The following is a 26465-nucleotide window of genomic DNA, read 5'->3' on the forward strand; positions in this document are numbered from 1 at the left end:
TTGCTGGAGTCAGCGACCTTGGGTTCAAGTTGGTGGGTTTTTGCTCAAACCAGATGAGCCCGCGCTCAAGCTGGCGACCCCGGGGTCTCGAACCTGGGTCCTCTGCATCCCAGTCGGACGCTCTATCCACTGCACCACCGCCTGGTCAGGCTTCCCCAGTTTCTCAATGTGGCAACCAGTTTTGTTTTTTTTAAACTACAAACGCTAGACAACAGGTCCTGTGCTGGTCTCTGGTTGTTACCTCCAAACCAGGAAGAAAAAGACTCAAGAACTAAAACAGCAAAAGATGTGATTCCAAAATAGAGATTTATTTATTAAGAATTATTTAGTTTCTGCATAAAAATCACCAATTGTTCCTCACTGGGTTTTTTAACACATGTCAATTCTTTGGGGGTTCCTCTATTCACCCCAACACTTTAAAAAATACAGCTCTTTTTAGCGCCGGGAAGGGCAGTTAAGGCAGCGAGGCGGTTCCTTGGGTCTCGGCATCTGGAGGACTCACTGTCTCCTCCTTGGGAGAACACACAAGGTAGGCAGTTTCTCAGGTTGGAAAAGCTGTCCCTGAAGACAATCATTATGCAGAAGAACGCAAATGCAGTCATCTCTGGTCAATTATTTGTACCTGATAGTTTTAAAATAAAGTCCCCTTGGTCGTGGTCATCAAAGGCTTGCTGGTGGTTTACAGCTATAAAGGACTGTCTGGAAAAAGACAGCAAGAAAGAGCAGGGTCTCTGAGGACAGTGCTGTGAGGCCAGGCTGTGCCACCACAAGGGAACACTCGCCAGTTTGCTTTTTAAAAAATTCTACAGTAGGGATCTTGTATAATTTCAAATCAAACTCTCTGGTCCTTAAAACACCCAAAACATCATTGCACCAGATCCTCATTTTTAAAGTGGGGTGTGTGACAGGGCTCCCCCAGAGTCACGTACTGCATGGGGGGAAAACCAAAAAACCCTAGGACTCGATTTATTAGCAATGTTAATTGCTTTTTACCACACTGAAATGAAGGTACAGTCAGTCTGTTGTGAAATTCAAACATGATTCAGAAGTAGGATCATTACTTATTGCTCCATTAGGATAGACCCAAAAAAATGACTTTTAAAAAACCAGGCTGTCCCCTGCAGACCCCAGCCAGACTCTGGGCCGCTCTGGGGGATGCAGGCCAGGGGCAGCCTGCCAGCTTGATTCACAGTGATTCTGGTTTGTCTGTTTCTGCAGGTGGCCCGGGTGTGCCCGCCACTGGGCACGCCTACACCTTGTAGTTGAGATCTGCATTCATCTTGGTGTACATCTCGTAGATGACATCGATGGTGGCCGTGTAGTTGACCAGGAAGAGGCGGACCTTCTCCAGACACTCCTCCTCTGTCACATTCTGGCCCTTGGAGAGCGCTTTCAGGAAGTCGGACTTATAGGGTGCCGCATACAGCGCTGCCTTGAGACGGGTGAGAGGAGAGGTGGCAGCGTTAGGGGCCCGAGCCACCAGGCCGGGCACGGTGGGGCTCTGGGAGGGGACTTCCCCGAGGTCCATGCTGGGCAGGGGTCTGCACTGTTCACGGCATTGGAAACAAGTCCTTCATGCTGTCCCTCCTACCCCACTGAGGGACAGCATGAAGGAATCCAGCTTTGGGGACAGGCAGACCTGGGTTCAAATTCTTGCTCATGCCACCGACTAGCTGTGAGCCTTGAGCAAGTTACTTAGCCTCTCTGAGCCTCAGTTTCCTTCATCTGTAAAATGGAGATGATCCTGGCACCCATCTAATCGGGTGGCTTTTGTGAGGTTTAAGAAAAGTGCTCAGCACAGCGCCAGGCACAGGAGGTGCTCAGCGTGGATGAACCTCTTTCCTCTGGGTTAGCCAGCTCTGGAGAAGATGAACTGCTTCTTAGGAAAATCTACTTTCTGATTAGGGGAGAGGACCACGAATCTGTGGCCTCTTTTGTCCTTTGGGGGTGACACTGTCTAAATTTCAGGGCCTCCTTGACACTTGAAAAATCCAGAGAATCAGAAATTTACAGAATTTCAGGGCCAGAAGAAAAAAAAATGCAATCAGATAGAAAGGCTATGACTTTGAATGGGTGAGGAAATTACAAATAATAATATTGTCATGAAAAGAAATAGTAGCCGTTTCAATTATATTTCTGAGTGTAGACCATGTGCCAAGCACTTGATAATAGATAAGCTTGCTTCATTCTCACAATGACCCTTTGAAGCAGGGCCTGCTTTACCCCCATTTGAAGGATGAGGCTACTTAGGCTAGTGTCATAGAATCCCAGCCCCACGTTCTTCCTGTGTGACCTTCAGCAAGATACTTCACCTCTCTGACCATCAGTTTTTTCATCCGTGAAACGGGCATAAGGATGGTACCCACCTTGTGGTGCACTGGTCAAGATTACAACCATGGGCAGCCCGCCTGGAGCCAGCCACACAGGACATGCTGCTATTACTGAGGTGGTGGTTACAAGGTCCTTGGGAGCAGGGTGGAGGCTGTGACAGGGACAGGCTCTGTCCCCAGCCCGGGCAGGGCAGATGGCCCAGAGGTGTCCATACTTCCCACCAGTTGACTAACTTCCCACCCTTAGCCTGTGCTGTATGGGAAAGAGACTGGCCCATGAGACCCGGTTCTCCCTGGGGTGAGGCTGGGCGGGCGGTTGGGGCGGCAGAAGGAAGGGTGCCCGCAACAGGCCAGGTGAAATGAAAGGCCATGAGAGGCAGGGTGACCAGTCACAGCATGGGGAACCCTGAGGGGCTCTCAACACCGCTCAAGTGGGCCTCTCAGCTGGGTGACCCTAGGGGCTGGTGCTGAAGCCCTTTCCAGAAACAATGGTCAATGTCACTCCAACACAAGCTGCCATGAGCCCTGTGGACCAGTCTGCCTCAAGGGCACAGGGGCGCTCCCTCCCCTCCCTGCCCAGTGTTAGGGTCTGGGCTGAATTTAAGGAGCCCATCAGCCCAGCCCACCATCATGCTGCGGGCCTCAGAGTCTTGGCCACAGTTTCTCCCATTGACCCCCACTCAGGCCTCTTAGGACAAGCTACCTCAACAGAACACCATGGAGAATCTGGCATGACACCCTCCATGACCACAGATGGGGCTGGGAAAGTGCCCCTCAGCACACCAGCCTCCCCTCACATAGAGGAGCCATTCCAGAGCCCCGGGGGACAAACACAGGCTCCAAGGACCTCAGCTAAGGAGTGGCAGAGCGGGAATGGACCCCACCAGCTGGTGACCCACTGGGCGTGGGTCAGCTCACCTGGAAGATCTTCTGCACGATCCAGCCATGGTACTTCTTGAGGGCCATCTCGTAGGCCTTGGTGGCATTGACGCGGATGAGGTTGGGGTGGTTCTCATCCCGCTCCCCGTCACAGATGCTCTGGAGGAAGACCTGGATGAAGCGGAGGCCTCTGCGTCCCAGAAAGGAGACAGAAGGCTCTTTAGGACACTGCCCACTCCTGTCTGTGGCCCAGTCAGCACCCCCTGTGCACGGCATATCCTGACTACTCTGAATTAAGCACCTACTGTGAGCCGGTGCTTAATTCCCAAAATTTTATCTTCACACTTGGCTTCCATGTAATGTGACCACTCCAAGTACCCTGTCAACACTAGGCCTGGTGACAGCCCCTGAATGTGGTCCCTACTGGGATGCAAGGGACTGACCCTACCTTGGCCATTTCCTCATGAAGTTGCAGGCATGCCACGCCTCTCCTGACCTCCCACTCTGCAAGGCCAAGTCTAGCTGGTACCTTCCTGCTCAGTCATGGAGATTCTGCTTGGCAACCCTCCACCAGGAAGCCCTCCCTGACCTCTCTGCTCCAGGCTCTGATATCCTGCTGTCAGAATCCAGGATCCACCCCTACCCCCACCCTTCCCAGATCACGACACCCTCCAAGGGTCCGTGCCTCACTAATGTGGCATCCTACTTGCCTCGCACCACAGAAGCACTCAACAGGTGCTCATTGTGTGCCTGACTTGTTGGCATCCACGGGCAACTGGCCTCCCAGCAGCCTGGCTCTGCCCATACCTAATGTGGATACGAACAAGCGAACTGATCTGACTGTCATCCCCGGCTTTGCTCCTCCTGAGAAACCCATACAGTGGATGGACCCAGGGGCGTTCCTCCGAGTCTATGACTCTCCCTGACAAAGGTGGGGAACTTGGTGGGGCAATTCCTAAAACACAATGTAAAGGTGTTAATTACGGGCTGCCTCCCCCAGTGCCCACATGTCACACTCTCCCGGGAGCAGAATTTCCATTTTATTTTACCAAAGAAGTGCATGTTTTGCGGGGGGAGAGGGGTTGAGCTTATGGGCGGGGGTCAGAGACAGGGAGGAGCACCCCTGCTGGCTCCAGGCCCCAGAGAGCGCCAACGCTGGGACGTCTGTGGAGCAGGGAGTGGGTCCCCGCCTCGCAGCGCTGCTGGTAGAGCCGCGTGAGCTGAGCAAGGAAGCTGCCTGGCCTCTGAGCGTGGCGGCCTCATCAGGAAGGTGGGAGCAACTATATGGGGACTCAAGTACTTGTTGTGAAGACATGTGTAATGGCTACGAGCATTGTCAACTCTGGGGTAAGACCATCTGGATCCCTCGTCATGGTACCCCGCTCCCAGGCCCCAGGACGAATCTGTGCAAATTCTCCTCAAGGTGCTATATTTCTGTCAAGCTGTCATAATATACCAATCTACCACGTGCACAGTATGACAGCCCTAGACAGGGACATCTCTGTCCGATGCAGTCGGCACGACTGTGCCCAGTCCCTCGGTCCTAGGTCTGCCCTTTTGGTCTCTATAAGCCCCAGTGGCCTCCTCCATGAGATGGGGTTCACACCACACCTAGGACACTGCACACGAAATACAATCAGGCTTACAAAGGGCTCAGCACAACGCCCAGTGTGCCGGCCTGCCACGCCTCGGACGCGACAGGGACAAGGCAGCGTTGCCACCAGGCAGGCCTCCGCCCTGGGCGTGCTTTCTCTCAGCCACTGACCAGCATCACATAAGCAGAGCACCTACGTGAAAGGAATTACGTGACCTTCCTTCCCCACCAGAGCAGACAGGTGGGGCAGTGGCAGGGACAGACAGATGTCCCTGGCAGTGCGGGCCCCCAGGCCTGACAGCCACAAACACACTCTGCCCCCCAAGCTCATCACCTTTTCAGCCACATTAGCGCCAGTGTGGCCCCCACCTTGGGCCACTCTGCTCCGTACATTTCCTTCTCCGCCTCCAGGATGTTCTGCAGGGTCCGGAACTTGGTTGGGTTGGTGTCGTACACAGCTTTGATTTTCTGAAACGGAGCACATGGGGCTTTCTCATTGGCAAGGCTGTCCCCACAGACGCACCCGCCGGGGCCTGCCCCTCCTCCCCGCCAGCGCCGAGAACGAGCTCGCCCACAGCGCTGCTGTAACAGTAACTACCAGGACTGTTCACACGATGTGCCAAGTGCACCACGGCCACAGCCTTCTGTGATGCTCTCGGCAACCCCGATGTTGCTCCGTCATTATCCTGACTTGCAGATGAGGAAACTGAGACTCAGAGAGGGGCCTGAGGAGCCCAAGGGGACCCAGCTGGGAGCAGCCGGCCACTGAGACGGGAGCGGGTTCCTGCACAGCCTGACTCCGGAATCCACGTCCTCCAACCACTGTCAGCAGGACCTCAGACACCAAGAATCTGAAGTTCCACTGTGGCAGTTTGGGTCTGAATCCCACCTCTGCCCTTCCTTGCTATGTGCCCTCAGGTGAGTCCCTCAGCCTCCCTGGGCTCCCTCATCTGTAAAATGGGGATGACAACAGAACCAGCCTCAAAGGCTGCTGGGATGAAGAAATGAGATAATGCAGCGTGGCCAAGGCCCAGGCCAGGCCCTAAGAGGACCCACCCGGGGAGAGAGGCTCAGGAGCTGGGGGCAAGCACAGGAACTCCCAGGACTGAGGAAGAGAAGGGCTGGGCAGCTCAGTCATCCTGACACGCCACGGGTGTGGGTTTGATGCCCGGTCAGAGCACATACAAGAACCAACCAATGAATGTATAAATAAGTGGAGCAACAAGCAATGTTTCTCTCTCTTTCTCTCCCTTCCTCTCTCTAAAATCAGTAAGTAAAAATTAAAATAAAATAAAGAACCAGTAGGTTCTTTGTCGAATCAGCCCTCAGACTGTGGTCCCCGTCAGGCCGTGACTAAATGACATGACCACAGACTAGGACCCAGAGCCTCCAGCCCCAGTTCAGGTGAGCTGGGGGCTGAGCTCATTTTCCACGTCTCCTTCCCGTCCCTCAGTCTGGGGAGCCTGCAGCAGGGATCAGGGACTTGGTAACTAGGGCAGGTTTAGATTTCTGATACGGTACCAGGGTTGCAGTTGCCGGACCAAGTACGTACCGTGATGTTGCCGCTTATGTCTGCCTTGATGGGCGTGAACACTGGGGACCCAAGGCAATCTGGGGAGACAACGAGGAGATTTAGAGTTGCAGCAAGGGCCTTGGAGGCCTGCAGACAGAAGGGGGTGTCACTGAAGTGTTTAGGGAAAGAAAGAGCTGTTTACAGGCATTAAAGTGGTTCCCAAGCAAGTAAATTTGGTGTGCTAGGCTCCAGGTGAGACCAGTTTCTTACTGCAGGGCTTGTCAGAGCCTTTAAAATGCAACTGGACTACCTGGGGGAGGGGCAAAGCCTTTGGTCCACAGCACCGCTTGGTGCTCGAACAGCATTATCTCCTAGAAATTTTTGCAGTGATGGAAATGTTCTATATCTGCAATAGGGGTCACATGAGGCCGCTGGGCAACTGAAATATGGTTAGTGAGATGGAGGAACAGAATTAGTAACTTTAACTCTCATTCATTTGAATTTAAATAGCCACATGTGGCTAGTGGTGACCATACTGGACAGCACAGCTGTGTAGTATCTTGCAGAACTAATGGTCTGAAAAGCCCATCTTGGCCAACAAGGCAGATTACTGCTAATTAACCAGCTGGCCAGGAGGCCGACCAAGGATCTTCCAAAGCGGGAGGAGAGAAACCAGATTTATTAAAGATGGCCTTCCCGTTCACCAGCTTGTAAGGAATGAGCTGACGACCCCGAGGCCCCATGGTCCTGAGACTCTGCATAAAACACACCAGCAACGGCATCAGTCACTTCACAGAGCATGAACTTGGCCTCTACTCCCCACTCTCCCTGCTCTGGTCATTTGGGCTTAGGTGTACATCTCTTCACTCTCTGAGACTCAACTTTCCCATCTAACAAATGGGGCAACAGAACCGATCATAGAGGTGCTACAAGGATGACTTAAAACAATCCACTTCTGCCCTGGCCGGGTAGCTCCATTACAGCACCGTACTGGTACATCAAAGTGATGGGTTCAGTGTCAGGGCAGATCCAAGAATCAACCAAGGAATGTATAAAGAAGTGGAGCAACAAACCCATGTTTCTGTCTCTTTCCCCCTTCCTCTTTCTCTCTAAAATAAATAAATAAAATAAAATGTAAAAAAAAGACAAAAATAAAAAACCCAATCCACTTCCAAGACACATATTTTGTTCATATTTGGAAACAGAATGTTCTTAATTGGAGGCATTTTTCATTTCTTGGCAGCTCATAAAACAACTGAGCATCTTAAAATAGGTGATAGCTTTGAGGTAATGAAATGTAGGTCCAGAAACTGGCTGTGCCTGGAATTCCGGGCTCCACGTGAAACGTGAGCACCCTGTAGCCTGTCTCTGCTCCTTCCCTCCTCTGTGACCCACTTGGCAGGCTGTCACTAGACCAGAGACATCCCATGGGTCACAGCCTCCTGCTGGGGCTTGCAGAGGAACCGGCCAGGGAATGGCTGGCTCTCTCCTGGGAAGGTTCAACGTGGACTTCGCCCTCAGAGGCTGAACACAGACAACACCTGCTCACTGTCCTCGCTACTGAGTCCAGAGCCCAGGGGACAAAGGTGCCCAAGCAGGCCACAGTGCGTACCAAATCCACAGGAGGATAACACCAGTGCCCACTTCCCCTTGCCAGGGACCTGGCATGCATGCCAACTGACCTCACGGAGGGGAGGACAGGCGGAGGGACACCTGCAGGCCAAATTCTATCAAGGTGACCCAGCACACCTGGCCGGCCATCTGGAACATTCTAACCACAACTATGAAAAGAGGTATATTGGAGAAACAGCACTAGACACTTCAAATGAAATGAATACTTTCCATAACCAAATGGAAAGAAGGTAGGTTAGGGATCCAGACAGATTGGGCTTGACTCTTGGCCTGACCATTCCCCAGCTGAGCCAATTTCCTCACATGGCAAATGGGGCATTAATAGTACATATTTCATAGACTTGTTGTAGGAATTAAGAATCATGCATTCAATGCATTTGGCAGAGCATCCAGGGTGTGCACACTCATTAAGTGGCATTTGATCATTTTTGTGACTCCGTATTATAACTAGGGTCAGCCTCCACGGTCCAGAAAATGTCACTCAGGTGTCACAAAGCTGTGTACGGAAGCCTCCAGGTCCCCCAGTTTCCACTGAGCGGGAACACACTTGGCCTGCACCCTGACACCTCTACTCTCCTCCTTCCTGGGGCCCCTCGTTGGGACCAGGGCTCCTGGTCCCAGATCCTCGGGCTGGGCGGTGAGCATCAAGAGACAGCTCACTGCTGGGCCTGTGTCCCATGCTTGTGGGAGCAAATTTCCCTCCACAAGGCCATGCTGGAGCGTCCCCTAGGCTGGCCACAAGAAGCTTCCCCGAGGTGCTGGGCCAGGGTTCCAGGCAGCCTGAGCTGCCTAATCCTGGGCAACTGGCCTCCTAGACAGGCCTGCCAAGTGTATTCATAAGGTAACCACTTTTGCCTTTGATTCTTGCCTGATGTGTCACTGAGTGCATCCCGCAGAGACCAACCTTGGGGGGGTCATGGAATCGCTGGCCCTGGAACGTGCTCTCCCGGGATGCCTACTACTGGTTCCCCCAAAGGACAAGGCATTCAGGACTTCAACAACAATGCAAGGGAGCCAAGATTTCTCCCCAGTGACTCTTCCCCTCCTGATCGTACAGCCGGGGTCAGCAACTCCGACCCACACAGGGCCAGGCAGGTGTCGTGATGGGCTACATGGGGACTGGCAAAACCCTTCCAAAGGGTGGCTGCTCTTAGCTCCAGCCGATGACTTTACATCCTCACCTTTCAAAAGTGTACAGTGTGCTTAGACAGAGGGAGACTGATGGATGGCTATAGGGATACATAGGTACAGTAAGATATTAATGGTAGAAGCTAGGTATATGCATATCCACTATAAATTCTTTCAACTTTGTTGTGTGTAGAAATTTTTCATATGAAATGTCAGAAAAAGTATCAGGATTCTTTTCTGCTCATGGAAATCTTACTTCTTTCTTCTACTTTTCCTCCAAGTCCACTTCGATGTTACAGCAATTGGACTCCTGCGTGTAATTTCTGTCCATGTATCCCACGAATTTGACCTGTGAGAAGACTGGGACTAGGTCGCCTCAGTGTCGCCTGCTGCGTCCCCAGTTTCTGGCACAGAGCTGGACCCCAGAGTTTGGATGATATCTGTGGCATGAATGAGTGAGTGAACAGATTGAGGGAAACGTGAATGTAGAGGCATGGCTCCTGCCAGGCAGGTTCTCTACCCACTTCCTCACAGTTCAGACTGACCCAGCCCACTGGTTCTAACCACCCATATAATCAGATGGCAGAGGCTATGGGAAGAGGCATGGACCTCGGTATCCTGCCTATAAATGAGAACAAAAGTGGCACCCCGTGAGGGCTGCTGGGAGGGGGAGAGACGTCATAAGTGCAGCGTGATGTTCAGAGCGCTGGCCAGGACTATTACTGCTACGGCTGGTTTGCAAGTGAAGCCTTCCAACGGAGCACATACGGAACCACGGACTGCGGACAGCTCACTGTCAACCGCATGTGGCTGGTTTCTAAGCTTTTCCCAGTGACTCTGGTCACCGAACATGCATTTTCAAGATACAGAAAAACGTTAGTTGGCTTCTCGGCTCTGAAAACAGCTCTTCTGCAGTTCAGAGAGGCCCCACCCTGGTGGCAGGGAGAAAGGCTTTTTGTTTTTTATTTTCCTGACAGTGCACTATGTGGGTCACAAGGACGCCCTGGTCAGCAGGAGCTGGCCCCACAGCAATTGTTATTATGTGTCGTGGCCACCATGCAGGAACAGAGCTCCTGCTCAACTATGGGGTAGTAATGTGGGAACTAAAGTGTACTTTTGGAGCTGAGAGTGGAACAGAAACAGGGGTGTGGGGAGAAGGACCCCAGAATTCACCTCCATGCAGTACCCAGAGGAAGTCCTTGGCAGGACATGCACCTCTCTGCACACATAAATGTGCATGCTGAGGTCAGTTTGGAAGCATCTGCAAACGGGACACTTGTGATGTGGGGGGAAGCCGTGTAGTGCTCTACAGTCAGCCGGTCCTGGGTTCAAATCTCAACTCTGATGTGACTTTAGGTAAGTGACTTAACAGCACTGGGCTCAGGTCCCGCACTTCCCACTGCCCAGAGGTGCTGAGCAAGCAGGAGGCGCCCACACCTGTTTCCACGTGACCCATTGAAGGTTCTGATCTTATGTTCGACTCTGGTGCAGTCCAAGGCCACCAGTCCTGGAGAAGCCAAGTGACTTGCCCAGGGTCACAAAGCGAGAGCCAATCACCCAGACAGAGCCAAGACTGAACCAGTTGTTCCCTGGCCTTTCTTTCCAGAATGTTTCCATCTGTTTGGGTGACTTCAACAACAAGGGGACTCTGACAGGAAAACCAGAAGATGATTTTATTCCCCAAGCGCACAGCGGCCTTTCTAATAGTTTAAACTCAAGCTGGCCCCTGCTCCGAATAGAGCGTGACAGCTTCTAGCAGATTATCCAGCCTTTCCCACAGAACAGCCCCGCCCCCACATTACCGTCCTTGTTTTACCTGTTTTACAGTTTCCCCAAACTTGTTTTTTTATTGTCAGCAAAACAGGCTCTTTCAAATGCCACCTAGAACCTGCCAGGAGGGAGGGAGGGGCTTGGGCTTGGTCTTCTCATTTTACCTCCAACAAGAAAGGATGTGTCAAAAACAAAGTAAACCCAGAAAATGAACAAAAAATTCAGAAACAATCCTATCTTGAGAACCAACTCTAATAGGCACAGAGTCTAAATAATACAGCCAAGCCTTGGTTATCTGGAACACGTGGCAAATAGCCCCTTCTGTTTAGTATAGATCAGGGGTCCCCAAACTTTTTACACAGGGGGCCAGTTCACTGTCCCTCAGACCGTTGGAGGGCAGGACTATAAAAAAAAACTATGAACAAATCCCCATGCACACTGCACATATCTTATTTTAAAGTAAAAAACAAAACGGGAACAAATACAATATTTAAAATAAAGAACAAGTAAATTTAAATCAACAAACTGACCAGTATTTCAATGGGAACTATGCTCCTCTCACTGACCACCAATGAAAGAGTTGCCCCTTCCGGAAGTGCTGCGAGGGCCGGATAAATGGCCTCAGGGGGCCGCATGTGGCCCGCAGGCCGTAGTTTGGGGACCCCTGGTATAGATGGTTCTTTTAAGCATGCTAATCAACCTGGAAGGCATAAGAAAAATATCAATAAATCTGATTACAAAACCTAGAAACCTTCTATATGGCTTCTCATCACCAATCAAAGCCAAATAATAAACTGAGGAGGAAGGGGTTGATCTGTGTAACAGATATCCCAGACTAAAATTCATCATCCCTAATATGTATTATGAGCTCTAAAATCAATAAGAAAAAAAAACCCAAAACAACCATATAGAAAAATGGGAAATTCACAGAAGAAATGAAAACACTTAATCTCAATACTAAAAAAAAAAATTAAAATTAGCCCTGGATAGATAGCTTGCTTGGTCAGAGCTTTGTCCCAATAGGCAAAGGTTGTGCGTTCAATCCCCAGTCAGGGCACATACAGGAACAGATTAATATTTCTGTCTGTCTGTCTCTCTTCCTCTCTTAAACCAATAAACTTCTTAAAGTTTTTTTTTTTTAAATAGCCTGGCCTGACCTGTGGTGGCACAGTGGATAAAGCATAGACCTGGAATGCTGAGATCACTGGTTCAAATCCCCAAGCTTCCCCAGTCAAGGTACATATGAGAAGCAACTACTACTACAAGTTGAAGCTTCCGGCTCCTCCCCTCCAGCTTTCTCTCTTTCTTTACTTTCTCTAAAAATCAATAAATACAATCTTTATGTTCTTTTTTTTATTATTTTTTTAAAGATTTTATTTATTCAATTTTCAGAGAGGAGAGACAGAAAGAAAGAGAGAGAGAGAGAGAGAGAGAGAAAGGGGAGGAGCAGGAAACATCAACTCCCATATGTGCCTTGACCAGGAAGGCCTAGGGTATCGAACAGGCGACCTCAGTGTTCCAGGTCGTTGCTTTATCCCACTGCGCCACCACAAGTCAGGCTAAATACAATCTTTAAAAAAAAGTTTTATTGTGTTTTTTATTTTAAGTGAGAGGTGGTGAGGCAGAGACAGACTCCTGCATGCGCCCCAACTGGGATCCACGCAGCAAGCCTCCTACAGGGCAATGCTCTGGTTATCTGGGGCTGCTGCTCCATTGTTCACCAACCAAGCTATTTCAGCACCTAAAGCAAGCCCATGGAGCCATCCTCAGCACCTGGGGCCAACTTGCTCCATCCACTCAAGCTATGGTTATGGGAGTAGAGAGAGAGAGAGAGTGCAAGAGAGAGAATGGGGAGGAGGCAGGAGTGGAAAAGCATATGGTCACTTCTGTGTGCTCTGACTGGGAATCAAACCCAGGACTTCCACATGCTGGGCCAACACTCTACTGCTGAGCCAACCAGCCAGGGCCAAAAGTTGTTTTTTTTTAAATAAAAGAAAATTAAAACAAATATTTTCCATCTACCAAATGTTATGAAGGCACAGACCTCTGGTACATCCATTCTGGATGGAATTCATCGACATGAACCAAAATGTCCCCGCCTCCATATAGCAAGCTACGTGTGATTTTCTAAACAGGGCCATCATAGAAAATATAAATGATGATAAAAGTGTGACCCAGCAATGTCACAGTCCCCCTAAACCCTTCACTAAACAGCTCTACACATCACATTTTCAGGTTTTTAGCAAAGCTTTACGGCATGATTTTTAAACTCTTGACAGTTGATGACCACTTCCTCCTGCTTTGATTCTGCTAGACACTTGGAAAGAAAATAATCAACTATATCAGCATCACCTGCAAAATAAGAAAAGACAGGTACCAAGCAAGCACTTTGTGTATGACCTCTGTGACAATTCTGGCTGGACAAGGGACATCTAGGACTTCCTTCCTGGGTCTCTGCCATAGTTCAGAATAGCAAGATTGCCCAGAGAGCAGAATTTCCCAGCAGTCACCACATGACACTCATTTCCTTTTTTTTCTTCTTTTTTAATTCATTTTAGAGAGGGAGGAAAGAGAAGGGGAGAGGAGCAGGAAGCATAAACTCCCATATATGCCTTGACCAGGAAAGCTCAGGGTCTTGAACTGGTGACCTCAGCATTCCAGGTTGACGCTTTATCCACCATGCCACCACAGGTCAGGCCCACTCATTTCCTCTTTTTCTGGCTTCGACATAGCTGGAAAGCACCGGTCAAGCTAGACCACAACACGTATCTGAAAATTCCATCTGAGCTGCAGACAACCAGCTCTTACAGTAAAGTGATGTTCCCAACATTGGGCAACTAACCAGGTGACTGAATCATCCACCCTCTCATTTAAACTCGGGAGTATTTTTCATTCTAGAACAAAAAACATTTTGTCTATAAGATGCACAGCTTCCCTTTCAGCCTGTGTGATTCAGGATGGGAACACCTACCCCAGCCCATAAGTACTTATTTCCAAAAGGAAGAGCAGGATGGCTGTGTCACGATGCTAGGAGCCTGGTCTGGGAGGTTCTATTTCAAAATCAATTTTTTTCTCAATAGCTGGATAATAAGGTTCCATTGTCAAACACATGGGGGCAAATTATCTTTACAGTCCTGGGTTACAGGGATCATAATGGGAGGCACTCAAATTACAGCTGATGGAGATAAATCATTTATTAATCTATGGGTATGTGGGGGTGCAGTGAGTGTGTGCGTGTGGTGTGTGCAATAAGGCCTATTCTGAAGGATAAGAGCCCTGAGAATGCCTACCTTCCTAAAACTAATTCCTTCTCTAAATTCTACTATCTAAAAAGGAAAAGAAGCCCTGATCGGTGGTGCAATGGATAGAGCATTGACCCAGAGCACTGAGGTCACCAGTCTGATCCTGGGCTTGCTGGCCTGATTCTGAGGGGACCAGGTCAAGCCCCGGTCAGGGCATGTATGAGAAGCAATCAATGGGTGCACAACTATGTGGAACAATGAGTTGGTGCTTCTCTCTCTCTCTCCCTCTTTCTCTCTCTCAAAAATAAAAATAAAAAATCAATGGAAAAAAAAAAGAGGAAAGAATGTTCTCAAAACAATCCAAAATACTGCTTTTAAAAATTGCTCCCATGCCTGACCAGGCGGTGGCACAGTGGATAAAGCGTCCGACTGGGATGCAGAGGACCCAGGTTCGAGACCCCAACGTCGCCAGCTTGAGCGCAGGCTCATCTGGTTTGAGCAAAGCTCACCAGCTTGGACCCAGGGTCGCTGGCTCGAGCAAGGGGTTACTTGGTCTGCTGAAGGCCCGTGGTCAAGGCACATATGAGAAAGTAATCAATGAACAACTAAGGTGTCGCAACGAAAAACTGATAATTGATGCTTCCCATCTGTCTTCCTTCCTGTCTGTCTGTCCCTGTCTATCCTTCTCTCTGACTCTCCCTCTGTCCCTGTAAAAAAAAAAAAAAAGTAAAAAATTGCCCCCATGACACACCAACTCGCTTTCCCACAATTGCCTCCTTGGCAAAACCCAGCCTTGAATTGGGAATGCAGTGAGAAAATGATATCTCTTACTGGTTTTGCCCTGGGGGGGAAATGGACCTCTCTGAGCCCTGGTTTCCTTATTTGTAAAAAAAGGCTTAAAATGGATCCCATCTCATAGGGTTGTTTGTGAGGCTTCAGAGAGCTTGTATAAATAAAGAGCTAAGCAGTTTCCAGCACCTAGTAAATGCTCAATAAAAAAGAAGATATTCGCCTAACCAGGTGGTGGCGCAGTGAATAGAGCGTCGAACTGGGATGCCGAGGACCCAGGTTCGAGACCTGCTGGCTTGAGCCACGCTCATCTGGCTTGAGCAAAAAGCTCACCAGCTTGTACCCAAGGTCGCTGGCTCAAGCAAGGGGTTACTCGGTCTACTGAAGGCCCGCGGTCGAGGCACATATGAGAAAGCAATCAATGATCAACTAAGGTGTCACAACAAAAAAACCCTGATGATTGATGCTTCTCATCTCTCTCCATTCCTGTCTGTCTATCCCTCTCTCTGACTCTCTCTCTGTTCCTGTAAAAAAAAAAAAAAAAAGAAGATATTCTTCATTCTTCATGCTTATTATTATAAATTATATCATTATAAATTAGACCATCATTTTCATCTTTCTCAACAGGCAAAGCATTTTTTTTTTTTATTTTTTTATTTTTTACAGAGACAGAGAGAGTCAGAAAGATGGATAGACAGGGACAGACAGACAGGAATGGAGAGAGATGAGAAGCATCAATCATTAGTTTTTCGTTGCGCATTGCAATACCTTAATTGTTCATTGATTGCTTTCTCATATGCGCCTTGACCGTGGGCCTTCAGCAGACCAAGTAACCCCTTGCTCAATCCAGCGACCTTGGGCTCAAGCTGGTGAGCTTTTGCTCAAACCAGATGAGCCCTCGCTTAAGCTGGCGACCTTGGGGTCTCGAACCTGGGTCTTCCACATCCCAGTCCGACGCTCGATCCACTGCGCCACCGCCTGGTCAGGCCAAAGCATTTTTTTTAGTGAGGAAATCTAGAAAAGAATAATTCCAGTAATTAAGAAACCAAAGGGAAGAGTAAGGAAAGGAGGGAAGAGAGGTAGGGAAGAAAGTGGTATTGACCGATTGACTGATAGGAGTAAAATGAGCAGGAATCCTCCAGTCATAACGTGATGACATTAGATGTATTGTACTTCAGACCATTAAAAAAGAGTTCTCAAAGGGATGGAGCAAGGAACTTGGGGAAACAGCAATGCAGAAACTGAGTCATTTCTCAACATAGGGAGCAAGCGTTGGCTGCCTAACTGCAGAGGTAATAACCAGGTTTTTATAGGACCATGGAGAGGACTGATCCTCTGTACTTTTTTTTTTTTTTTTACAGAGACAGTGAGAGAGTCAGAGAGAGGGATAGATAGGGACAGACAGACAGGAATGGAGAGAGATGGGAAGCATCAATCATTAGTTTTTCCTTGCGACACTTGAGTTGTTCATTGATTGCTTTCTCATATGTGCCTTGATCATGGGGCTACAGCAGACTGAGTAACCCCTTGCTCAAGCCAGCGACCTTGGGTCCAAGCTGGTGAGCTTTGCTCAAACCAGATGAGCCCACGCTCAAGCTGGCGACCTCGGGGTCTCGAACCTGGGTCCTCTGCATCCCAGTCCGACGCTCTATCCACTGCGTCACTGCCTGGTCAGGCTGATCCTCTGTACTTTAAAAGCTCGGATACAGTCATCACTATAACAACTTAAAAAAAAAAAAAGGCCCTGCTACAAGGAGCACTGGAACAATGTAACAAAAGGAGTTAATATTCACCCACATTTAAAAAAAATTTTATTTATTGATTTTATTTTTTAGGTGAGAGGAGGGGAGATAGTGAGGCAGACTCCTGCATGCACCCCAACTGGGATCCACCCAGCAACCGCCCTGTGGGACCAGTGCTCTGCCCATCTGGGGCTGTGGAGGAGAGATAGTGAGGCAGACTCCTGCATGCACCCCAACTGGGATCCACCCAGCAACTGCCCTGTGGGACCAATGCTCTGCCCATCTGGGGCTATGCTCACACAACCAAGCTATTTTTAGTACCTGAGGTGAAGGCTCCACAGAACCATCCTCAGTGCCTGGGGCCAATGCACACAAACCAATCAAGCCATGGCTGCAAGAGGAGAAAAGTGAGAAAGAGAAGGGGGAAGAGGAGAGAAGCAAATGGTATCTTCTCCTGTGTGCTCTGACTGGGAATCGAACCTAGGACATCCATATGTTGGGCCAACACTCTATCCACTAAGCCACAGGCCAGGGCCTATTGATTTTAAAGAGAGAGAGAGAAAGAGAGAGGAAGAGGAGAGTGAGAGAGAAAGAAACATCAATCTATTTCTGTATGTGCCCTGACCAGGGATTGAACCGCATCATATCAGGACAATGCTCTAACCAACCAAGCCATCCGGCCAGGGCTCCCTGCCATTTTTACACAGAAACAATGAAACCCAAGACTAGAGCCCAACATTACCAATCTAATAAGCTCATTGAAATAAGCATGTTGCCTGGCCTGGGGTGGCATAGTGCACAGAGCATCGACCTGGAACACTGAGGTTACCGGTTCGAAACCCCGGGTTTGCCTTGTCAAGTCACATATGACAAGCAAGCAGTGAACCACTGAAGTGAAGCAACTATAAATGGATACTTTTGGCTCCCCATTTCCTCTCTCTGTAAACTTAAAAAGAAAGAAAAAAGCACATTATGTTAAATGGGAACTTCCCATCGTCTTCCCTCCCCCACCTTTCCTGCCTTGCAAGACTTCAGCGGCCCTGAGTGTGCTGGCCTCCCTGGTGGCAGGGCCAGCCTGCTTCAATGCCCGTGGGCCACTTACTAGCTGTGTGACCTGCTCAAATCCCTTCACTACTCTGGACCTCTGCTTCTCCTTCTACAGAATGGTGCCGATTTCTTCTAATTTGTAAGATCAGTATAAGGATTGGAAATGAGATACCAGCTTGTTCTGGTTCAGTAACTGACACATGGGAACCACTCAGAAGGGGGATTAGGCAAGCTAGGACAGGGGTCATGCACTGTACTTTACAAAGCCCTTTGTCACGCATTCTTTCCATTCCCTTTTAGTCTGAACCTGGCTGGGCACCTATGCTCCGCCAGGCGTAGTGTTGTGTCCTGAGAGGGCCTGAACTCTGCCTCCAAGGGACTCACATGGGGGGCATTGTTCCTCCAAGCAGCCCTGTGCAGTGGATCCCACATAGATGAGGAATGGAGGCAAGGAGCGAGATGAGTTAGCAAGTGACAGAGAGGATGCCTGGGTCTTTTCCCTCCCATTTCTCCATCTATTTCCTCCAGGAATAGAGGCCAGACCTCAGGACCAAACATTTCTCTACACCAGCGGTTCTCAACCTGTGGGTCGCGACCCCGGCGGGGGTCTAACGACCAAAACACAGGGGACGCCTAAAGCCATCGGAAATACATATTTTATTTTAAAATGTATTGTATAATAAATATGTATTTTCCGATGGCTTTGGGCAACCCCCGTGTTTTGGTTGTTCGACTCCTGCCGGGGTCGCGACCCACAGGTTGAGAACCGTTGCTCTACACAGAGGATCAAGAGGATCTAAATACCATCGCTGGACAGAGCAGGCAGGCGCCATTGGTCCGTACTCTTGCGCTTGCCTTTAGATGTCATAAATAAGGGTGCTGAAGGAGTTCTCAGACTTCTGAGCCAGGCAGCTCAGCAGGTAGTCAGTCACTAAGACCCAGAGGCAACTTCTTAGAAGAGCTTCTTTCCCAAGGGCTATGTGGCAAGAGGAGCAGTTTCTACAGGCCTGAGGCCATCTGTCCTACCTGTGCAAAAATGGAGTGATTCCAGGCAGTGAGCACCAAAATCATTTTGAGAGAACACCTCCATCACCCCTCCTGGGAGGCCCCGTTTCCCAGTTTTACAGAAGGCTTGGAGAAGGGCAGAACTTGCACATGGACACACAGCCTTGGCACCAGAGAACTCAACTCCAGCTCAGGCTGGCTTGGCTTCATGCCAACACCCATGTTTTCCTCTTTTTATCTACGGTGTTCTGAGCACAGACTGCAGTGGTCAAGACGCCCAGGTTCACAGCAACTTCTTCCCACTGAGACTTCAAAACAGCCCAGACGGACAGGCTAACACAATGGGGACCAGCAGTGGCCCTCTCATCAGCTGTCACTCAAATCTTGCTCAGGCCAGATGAGATCTGGGCATGAAGCACCAATGTGACATCAGGTACACAGTAGGTGTTCCTAAAGGCTGATGAATCCTCACTTCCTACTTGCAAAAGCACCTCCAGCTGATGAGAGCAGCCTGCAGGCAGTTTCAAAACTGCAGACTCCACTGTAGCAAGTGTGCATTTGGCTTCTTCGCCCCACAGGACACTGTTTCTTCCTCCAAGAAGTGTCCCTCCCAGGCACATAGTCTATAGGACTCCGGCTCTCAACAAACACCCCACCAAAATGATAACTAATCTGCTACAGAAAGAGGGCTAATACAGTTTCTTGTTTCTCTGGATAGTCTATTAAAAAATAAACAATAGACATGTATTTGTATAAACATTTTTTTTTAAAGAGAGAGAAGCACCAACTTATTGCTCCACTTAGTCAGATTGCTTCCTATACGTGCCTTCAACGGGAATGGGACCAGTGACCTGAGGCTCAAGCTGAGCCAGTGACAGCTTGCTCAAGCAGGCCATTTCAGATCACGCAACCTTGGGCTCAAACCAGCGACCTCGGGTTTCGAACTGGTGACCTCAGTGTTCCAGGTCATCGCTCCATCCACTGCACCACCACTGGTCAGGCTGTTATTTGTATAAACTTAAAAACATGGCACAGATGGAATTGGTGGTCCCACGTCCTAGAAAGTGCTTATTAAATTTTTTTTTTTTTTTTTTTTTTTTTGTGGCAGAGACAGAGAGAGTCAGAGAGAGGGACAGACAGACAGGAAGGGAGAGAGATGAGAAACATCAATTCTTCGTTTCGGTTCCTTGGTTGTTCATTGATTGATTTCTCATACGTGCCTTAACCGGGGGGCTCCAGCAGACCGAGTGACCCCTTGCTTGAGCCAGCAACCTTGGGCTCAAGCTGGTGAGCCTTGTTCAAACCACATGAGCCCACGCTCAAGCTGGCGACCTCGGGGTCTCGAACCTGGGTCCTCCACATCCCAGCCCGATGTTCTATCCACTGCACCACCGCCCGGTCAGGCTAAAGTGCTTATTGAAACAGGGAAAACAAGTTTTCTTGAGGAAGGAGAACTTCTTACTCACCAGCAGAGGCTGGTTCCCAGTTGGGTAATGCGATGTCCCAATTAAAGGAAAAACTGACCTGTTTGGGCCTACCCACTGATGACTCCCACACCCCAGTTATTAAAATTTGCATTCAAATAAGCAGTAGTGATGGACCCCACTTGGCAGGCCAACTCTGAAGCACACGCCTTAGAGGAAACCTGTATATCTGGTCTGTGGCTCCCAGCATGTTGGACAATTCACTGTGGTGGCAACACAAGTCTTCAGTCGCCAAGCAGGCTGGCTCCACCAGCGGTCTCCTCCTCTTCCAGACAGGAAGTCCGGGAAGCAGGCAGGCACAAGGGCAAAAGCACTCATAAGGAGTCCAGCGGTCTGAGTTTTAGTCTGGCTCTATAATCACTCACTGGCTATGTGACCCTGGAAAAGTCACCTAATCTCTCTGGTGAGAAAAAACAGGTGTCATCTCATGCATCGATTCTAATTGACCTGGAATGGTGGTGTTAAGAAAGACATCGAGATCCTGGCTGGGTAGCGCAGTTGGTTGGAGCATTGTCCTGACATGCCAAGGTTGTAGGTTTGATCCCCAGTCAGGGCACATACAGGAAGCAACCAATGAGTTCATAAATAAGTGGAACAGCAAATTAGTATTTCTCTCTCACGCTCTCTCTCTCTAAAAAAAAATCAATTTATAAGTTTTACAAAGAAGAAAAGAAAGAAAGATACTGAGGCTGTGTCTACACTTGAAGGGGAAAACAGTTTCATGATTGATTAATAATGTCTGCCATGGGTACAGGATATGAATTATGTATTGTAATTTGGTCATGTATTGTAATTTAGAAAAAAAGAAAAAAGAAAAAACACTTTTAGAAAGAACCCAGAAAAAATGGAAATGGAACCAAAGCGTCCACTCAGCGAACCTGGCACTGAAATAACTCCAAGTCTCAGAATGTGACAGGTTCCACGGGAGTCCATAGGAGTCAGCAAAGACTTATAGGATGAGGTGACTGTTAAGCTGATTCCTAAGGATCAGAGGAACACAGCCAGGCAGAAGAAAGGTGGTAGGCTGGAGAGATGCGGAGCACCAGGCAGCGAGACTGAAACAAGTAAGGCTCCAGAGGCCAGTGATAGCCTGGCACCATTAGTCGGGCTTCAGAAAGGCTGCAATACAGAGTTTAAGGTGGGGTAATAAGGAGCCACTGAGCCTTCCAGGCAGGGAGTGACAAGACTAAATGACATCTAAGTCCCTACCTCTCTCTCTCCCCCTCCCTCTACTCTCCAATTGTTGATGCTCTAGAACAGCTGGATAATTGACCTAAAAGATGAGAGAGCAGGCCCCACACAAGTCAGATGCAAGCTGATCAGTCACAGATGAGATCCGATTACGGGGTCAAGGTGGAGAAAGAAGATGTACAAAGGGCTGGCCTCTAAGTGGACACAGTAAAAACTGGCACAAATGGAGTGATTCAGGATTAGGTCTATAACCTTCATACAACATGACGGTGGTTAACTCTTTTGCGGACTGGCAAGAAATTTCTGGTGGACCGACGGGTTGAAAACTACTGCTCTAAGTCACATCTGACCTGTGTCCAAAGAATCAGCATTCAACCAGCCCAAGCAACTCTATCACAAACCACACCCAACAAAGTTTTAATAAATGTGGCTGCTCTAGCGATTTCACTTCTAGGAATTAGAAATAACAAAAGACATACACAAAGAAATAAATTCAAGGATGTTCACTGTAGTGTTGTTTACTAGATTAAAAAAAAAAAAAGAAGCAATACTGGTTAAATGAATTACAGCCACATTCAAAGAATGGAATTCTAAGCAGCTGTGAAAACAGATGACTGACAGGGGAAGATGGTCATGCTGTACTGTTAGGTGGAAAAAGCAACTTATACATTCTCCCTTGAAGACTGATTTAAAAAATGCTCTGAAATGTCAGCAGAGATTTTTCTCTTTAAATGGCCCTAACTCAAAAGGCTGTGAGAGGATTAAGTGAACTAATCCACCTAGAACTTAGTACATAGTATGTGCTCAATAAATGCCAGGGAGATTTCTACTTATCATTTCTTCTCGCTCAATATTCTTTTGAAAAACAGATCTTCCTGCCTGACCTGTGGTGGCGCAGTGGATAAAGCATCGACCTGGAAATGCTGAGGTTGCCGGTTCAAAACCCTGGGCTTGCCTGGTCAAGGCACATATGGGAGTTGATGCTTCCAGCTCCTCTCCCCTGTCTCTCTCTCCTCTCTCTCTCTGTCTCTCTCTCTCCTCTCTAAAATGAATAAATAAAATAAAAATTAAAAGAAAAACAGATCTTCCTTGCAAAATTGAATATTTTTTACAAACACGGCTTTCAGCCCGTTGCCGTATTTATGTCAAGAGCAGTGGTTCTCACCCAGGGGTGCTTTTGTCTCCTTACAGATATTTTTGGTTGTCATAACTTGGGGAGAAGAGGTACCACTGGCATTTAGTAGATGGAGGCCTGGGATGCTGCTCAACATCCTACAAAGCACAGGACAGCCCCCATCACAAAGCATGATCCATCCCCAAAATGTCAGCAGTGCCACTGTACAGAAGGCATGACTGGGAGGGACTGTCATTTCAGTGCCTTTCAGAATTCTTGCACCCATTGTCCCAGACTTCCACCATTCAAGAGACACATTCACCACCTAGACAGTCAGGTGACCAGACACTCCCCAGATCTAGACAAAACTCGTGTTAGAACTGACGGTGGATCTCATGCAACCCCTGAGTCTCAGAGAGAACTCTCTTAAAACTTAAACCACCAAGCCTGACCAGGCAGTGGTGCAGAGGATAGAGCGCCAGACTGGGATGTGGAAGACCCAAGTTCGAGACCCCAAGGTCACCAGCTTGAGTGCAGGCTCATCTGGCTTGAGCAAAAAAAGCTCACCAGCTTGGACCCCAGGTCACGGGTTCGAGCAAGCGGTTACTCGGTCTGCTGAAGGCCCGCGGTCAAGGCACATATGAGAAAGCAATCAATGAACAACTAAGGTGTCGCAACGAAAAACTGATGATTGATGCTTCTCATCTCTTCGTTCCTGTCTGTCTATCCCTATCTATCCCTCTCTCTGACTCTCTCTCTCTGTCTCTGTAAAAAACAACAACAACAAAACTTAAACTGCCAGGAGAAACTCTCCCCTCAAAAGAGCATAGTGGTTCAAAATAGATTACCACTTTTCTTTTTCAGTGCTAAGAATTAGCCTCTGTGGGCCAACCCGCGGAGACTTCTGTATAAATGGTGCTTCTATCAACAGATGTGATGGCCCACAGCACATGACTAGCAGCAAAGACAAGGGTCCTTTGAAATCAGGGAGAGGGAGGAGGGGATACACCAGATCACTGCTGGCTCCAGCTGCCACCATCTCCTTTCCTCTAAAACCAACCAGATAATCGCATCAAATGAAGGTGCCCCCAAATGCAGAACTGATGGGCAACCTTGCAAAAGATAAGGGAGGAAAAGGCCACAGAGCTTAACTCAAGGTTTCTCCACCATGGCACTGCTAACACTTGGGGCTGGATCACTTCTTTGTGGAGGGGGCTGACCTGTGCACATAGGATGTTTTGCACCATCCCTGGCCTCAACCCACTAGATGCCTGTAATATTTTGTCGCACCCTTATCCCCTGCCTTCAGCTGAGAACCACTAGCTTAAACAGATTCTTAATCCTTGTCTAGGGCAAGCTAGCTGTCCTGCACATATTCATGGAGCCAAAGAGGGGGATGGAGAAACTGTCACAAACATGAACAACTCAACACTAAAGTCAGTTAGCTCCCTAACCCCTGCCTGGAGACTGAATGTTATCGCAACACTGTGATACTGACAATAAGAATGTTTTGTACATTTAAAAGTACCAACTGAGCCCCTACCACATGCCAGACACTGTTACTGTTCTGGTACTGGGGACGTAGCAGCGGATGAAAAACAACCAAGATCCCACTCTCAGGTTTCTCACACAGGTCTGAGAATCATACAAACCAGGCAGTGGTACAGTTCAAACACTGATTAATTATCTACTATATGAAGGAACCAAACTGGATCTAGGAACTTAAATAATAAAACCCCTAACACGCCCCAGCTAAGATCTATTTGACACTAAGGCCCCACACCTTTACACACACCATTTCATTTACTCCTTGCAGCTAGCCCTAGAGGTCAGCATCCCCATTTCACTGATGGGGACACTGAGGCCCCAGAGGTGAAAGATTGAACTCCAGGTGACCACAACCATCCCAGAGCTCCCAGCACTGAGGGATCTACTGCCCACAGTGAGCCCTGACCACACCCTAGGAGTAAAGTGAGTGGCTGTCCTGGGTCAAGCCACTGTGGAGGTTCTGTCAGTGTGTAGGTTTCAGCTGTACTGTGCCCTGGGCACTGGTATCTTCCTGCAATGCCACCAGGTGAACCCACAGGGCAGGGCACAGGGCAGGCCCACATGGAAGAGAAGAAAACAGAGGCTCAGGTTGCATCCTGTACACCTAGGACCGGAAAGGCAAAGGGCAGGGGCAGATGGTACATCTTCTATTTCCCATTTTCCATCCAGGGCCTGGGCTGGGTGGAGGGAGCGGAGGATGGAGGGTCTGAAACTAGCTTAGGGACCACCTTCCCAGGGCTCCTAAGATCTTCCTGAACATGACATATGGGGGAATGGTCTTTTTTTTTTTTTTCTTTTTGGTGGAGATGCCGGGGATCGAACCCGGGGCCTCATACAGGCAAATGGGGGAGTGGTCTTTCACAGCCCAAGCCAAGCACCCTATGTCTGACATCATCCTACAAAGCAGTCCCCACCCCCAGTCTTGATCTCTGTTCTAAATGGAGGAAACTAGGTAGTTCCCTCTAGAAAGGGGCCCTAGAGTTTTGTGACTCATTTTCAAAACCCCTCCTCGCCCTGGCCAGGTAGCTCAGGTAGTTGGAGCATCGACCAATCCACCAAGGTTGCAGGCTCAATCCCCGGTCAGGGCACATAAATAACTAGGACAACAAATTCATATTTCTCTCTTTCTCAAATCAATTAAAAAAAAAAGATTTAAAAAGTAAAAATTTTTTTAAAAGCCCCTCTTACCCTGCCAGGCTTCCTGCCCTTAGGGGAGGTGCAGGGAGGGGTGTGTGTGTGTGGGTGGGGGGATCTTTGGTCTGGAATAGGGCTTTCTAAAGAAAAAAGTGTTCACAAGTCCCATGCAAGAAAAGCTGGGAGAATTTAAGGAAAAGTGAGGGTTTATGAAATGGGAGGATTCGTTTTAAGGAGAGGGAGCTGAGAACTATTCTAAAAGGAAAGGGAATGAATGATGAGGTGAGGAATAAAGGAATCCGAGGGAGAAGCGGCGGGATGCTTGCGGGGAGACGGAGGACTGGAGAACTGGGGACGTGGAAGAGTAAAGGGTGTTTGGGGAAGATGGACAATCGGGGGGCCCAGGGGAGTGGAAGATTGGGGGACCACCTGATGAATATGGTGGAATGTGAGGAGTCTGGGGAGATGGAGGGTTGTCCGGAGATGAAGACTGGACTGTCTCGGGGAGATGGAGAGTGTAGGAATGTCTGGGAAGATATGGAGGATATGACATGTTGAGGAGAGAGGATTTGTTAGCGGTCCGGCGCGGGAAGAATTCGGGGTGCTTGGAGAAAAAAAGGGTCTTGGGTGCCTGGGGAAATAAGACTTGGGGTGTCTCGGGCAGGGACGGTTTGGGAATACTCGGGGAAAGGACTCGGGTGCATCTAGAAGCGCTCTGGGGCAGAGCTGCAGGCCGGCTCCCCCCTTCCCCCGGCTCACCAAAGAAGGGCGGCAGGTGGGACACCGCCTCGAGGAAGGGCCCGGTCTCGATCTGCTTGTCTGCAGGCAGCGGCTTCAGCAGGTGCTCAGCCAGCAGCGCCATTTCGGGGTCGAGGCCCTCAGTGATGCCCCAGCCCGCGCCGCGGGCGTCCACGCCGCCCCCCCGGCCGCCGCTGTCAGCGCTGGGGCCGTCACTGCCGCCCTCCGCAGACTCCGGAGACGCCAGCGTCGCCACTTCCGCTCGCGCCGCGCCCGCGTAGCCGAGCGCTCAGCGCCGCCCGCCGGCCGAGCGTCTAAGGGGCCCGCCGCGCCGTCCCGCCCCCGCCAGCCCGCGCCCAATCCCCGCCAGCCACTGTGCCCGCATGCCCAATCCGCCCCCGCTACCGCGGACCTCCGCGCTTCCATTCGTCGAGGGGCGGGACCGGTCAGCCCCGGCGCGGAAGCGCGCGAACTGGTGGTTCCAGGTGCGCCCAGGTGAGCCGCTCCCAGGTGTGTTTCCTGCCGCCCCGGCGTGGTCTCTCCAACCCGGGCTGGCTGGCTTGGGCTGGGTCTTCGCCTGATGGG

At 49.5% G+C, this 26465-nt stretch overlaps 1 protein-coding gene across 1 annotated transcript; it reads right to left on the minus strand.

Annotated features, from left to right (window-relative positions):
* Nucleotides 1–287: 287 nt before the first annotated feature.
* GLTP (glycolipid transfer protein) lies at nucleotides 288–26168 on the minus strand. Its single transcript, XM_066370717.1, has 5 exons — nucleotides 25902–26168; nucleotides 6356–6414; nucleotides 5138–5271; nucleotides 3249–3399; nucleotides 288–1432 (listed from the first exon to the last, which is right to left on the minus strand). Exons 1-5 carry the CDS (start codon nucleotides 26002–26004, stop codon nucleotides 1250–1252), a joined length of 630 nt encoding a protein of 209 aa, XP_066226814.1. The 5' UTR covers nucleotides 26005–26168; the 3' UTR covers nucleotides 288–1249.
* Between the last annotated feature and the right edge of the window lie 297 nt (nucleotides 26169–26465).

This window comes from Saccopteryx leptura, chromosome 2 (assembly GCF_036850995.1).
Source record: "Saccopteryx leptura isolate mSacLep1 chromosome 2, mSacLep1_pri_phased_curated, whole genome shotgun sequence".
Taxonomy (NCBI): Eukaryota; Metazoa; Chordata; class Mammalia; order Chiroptera; family Emballonuridae; genus Saccopteryx; species Saccopteryx leptura.

What these genes read in the sequence shown, in the direction of transcription:
- GLTP (XM_066370717.1), bottom strand. Translation starts at nt 26,004, where the DNA reads ATGGCGCTGCTGGCTGAGCACCTGCTGAAGCCGCTGCCTGCAGACAAG. An exon ending in ACATAAGCGGCAACATCACG is followed by an intron (nt 5,272 to 6,355) that starts GTACGTACTTGG and finishes GCTCCGTTTCAG; the next exon opens with AAAATCAAAGCTGTGTACGA. An exon ending in TCGTGCAGAAGATCTTCCAG is followed by an intron (nt 1,433 to 3,248) that starts GTGAGCTGACCC and finishes ACCCGTCTCAAG; the next exon opens with GCAGCGCTGTATGCGGCACC.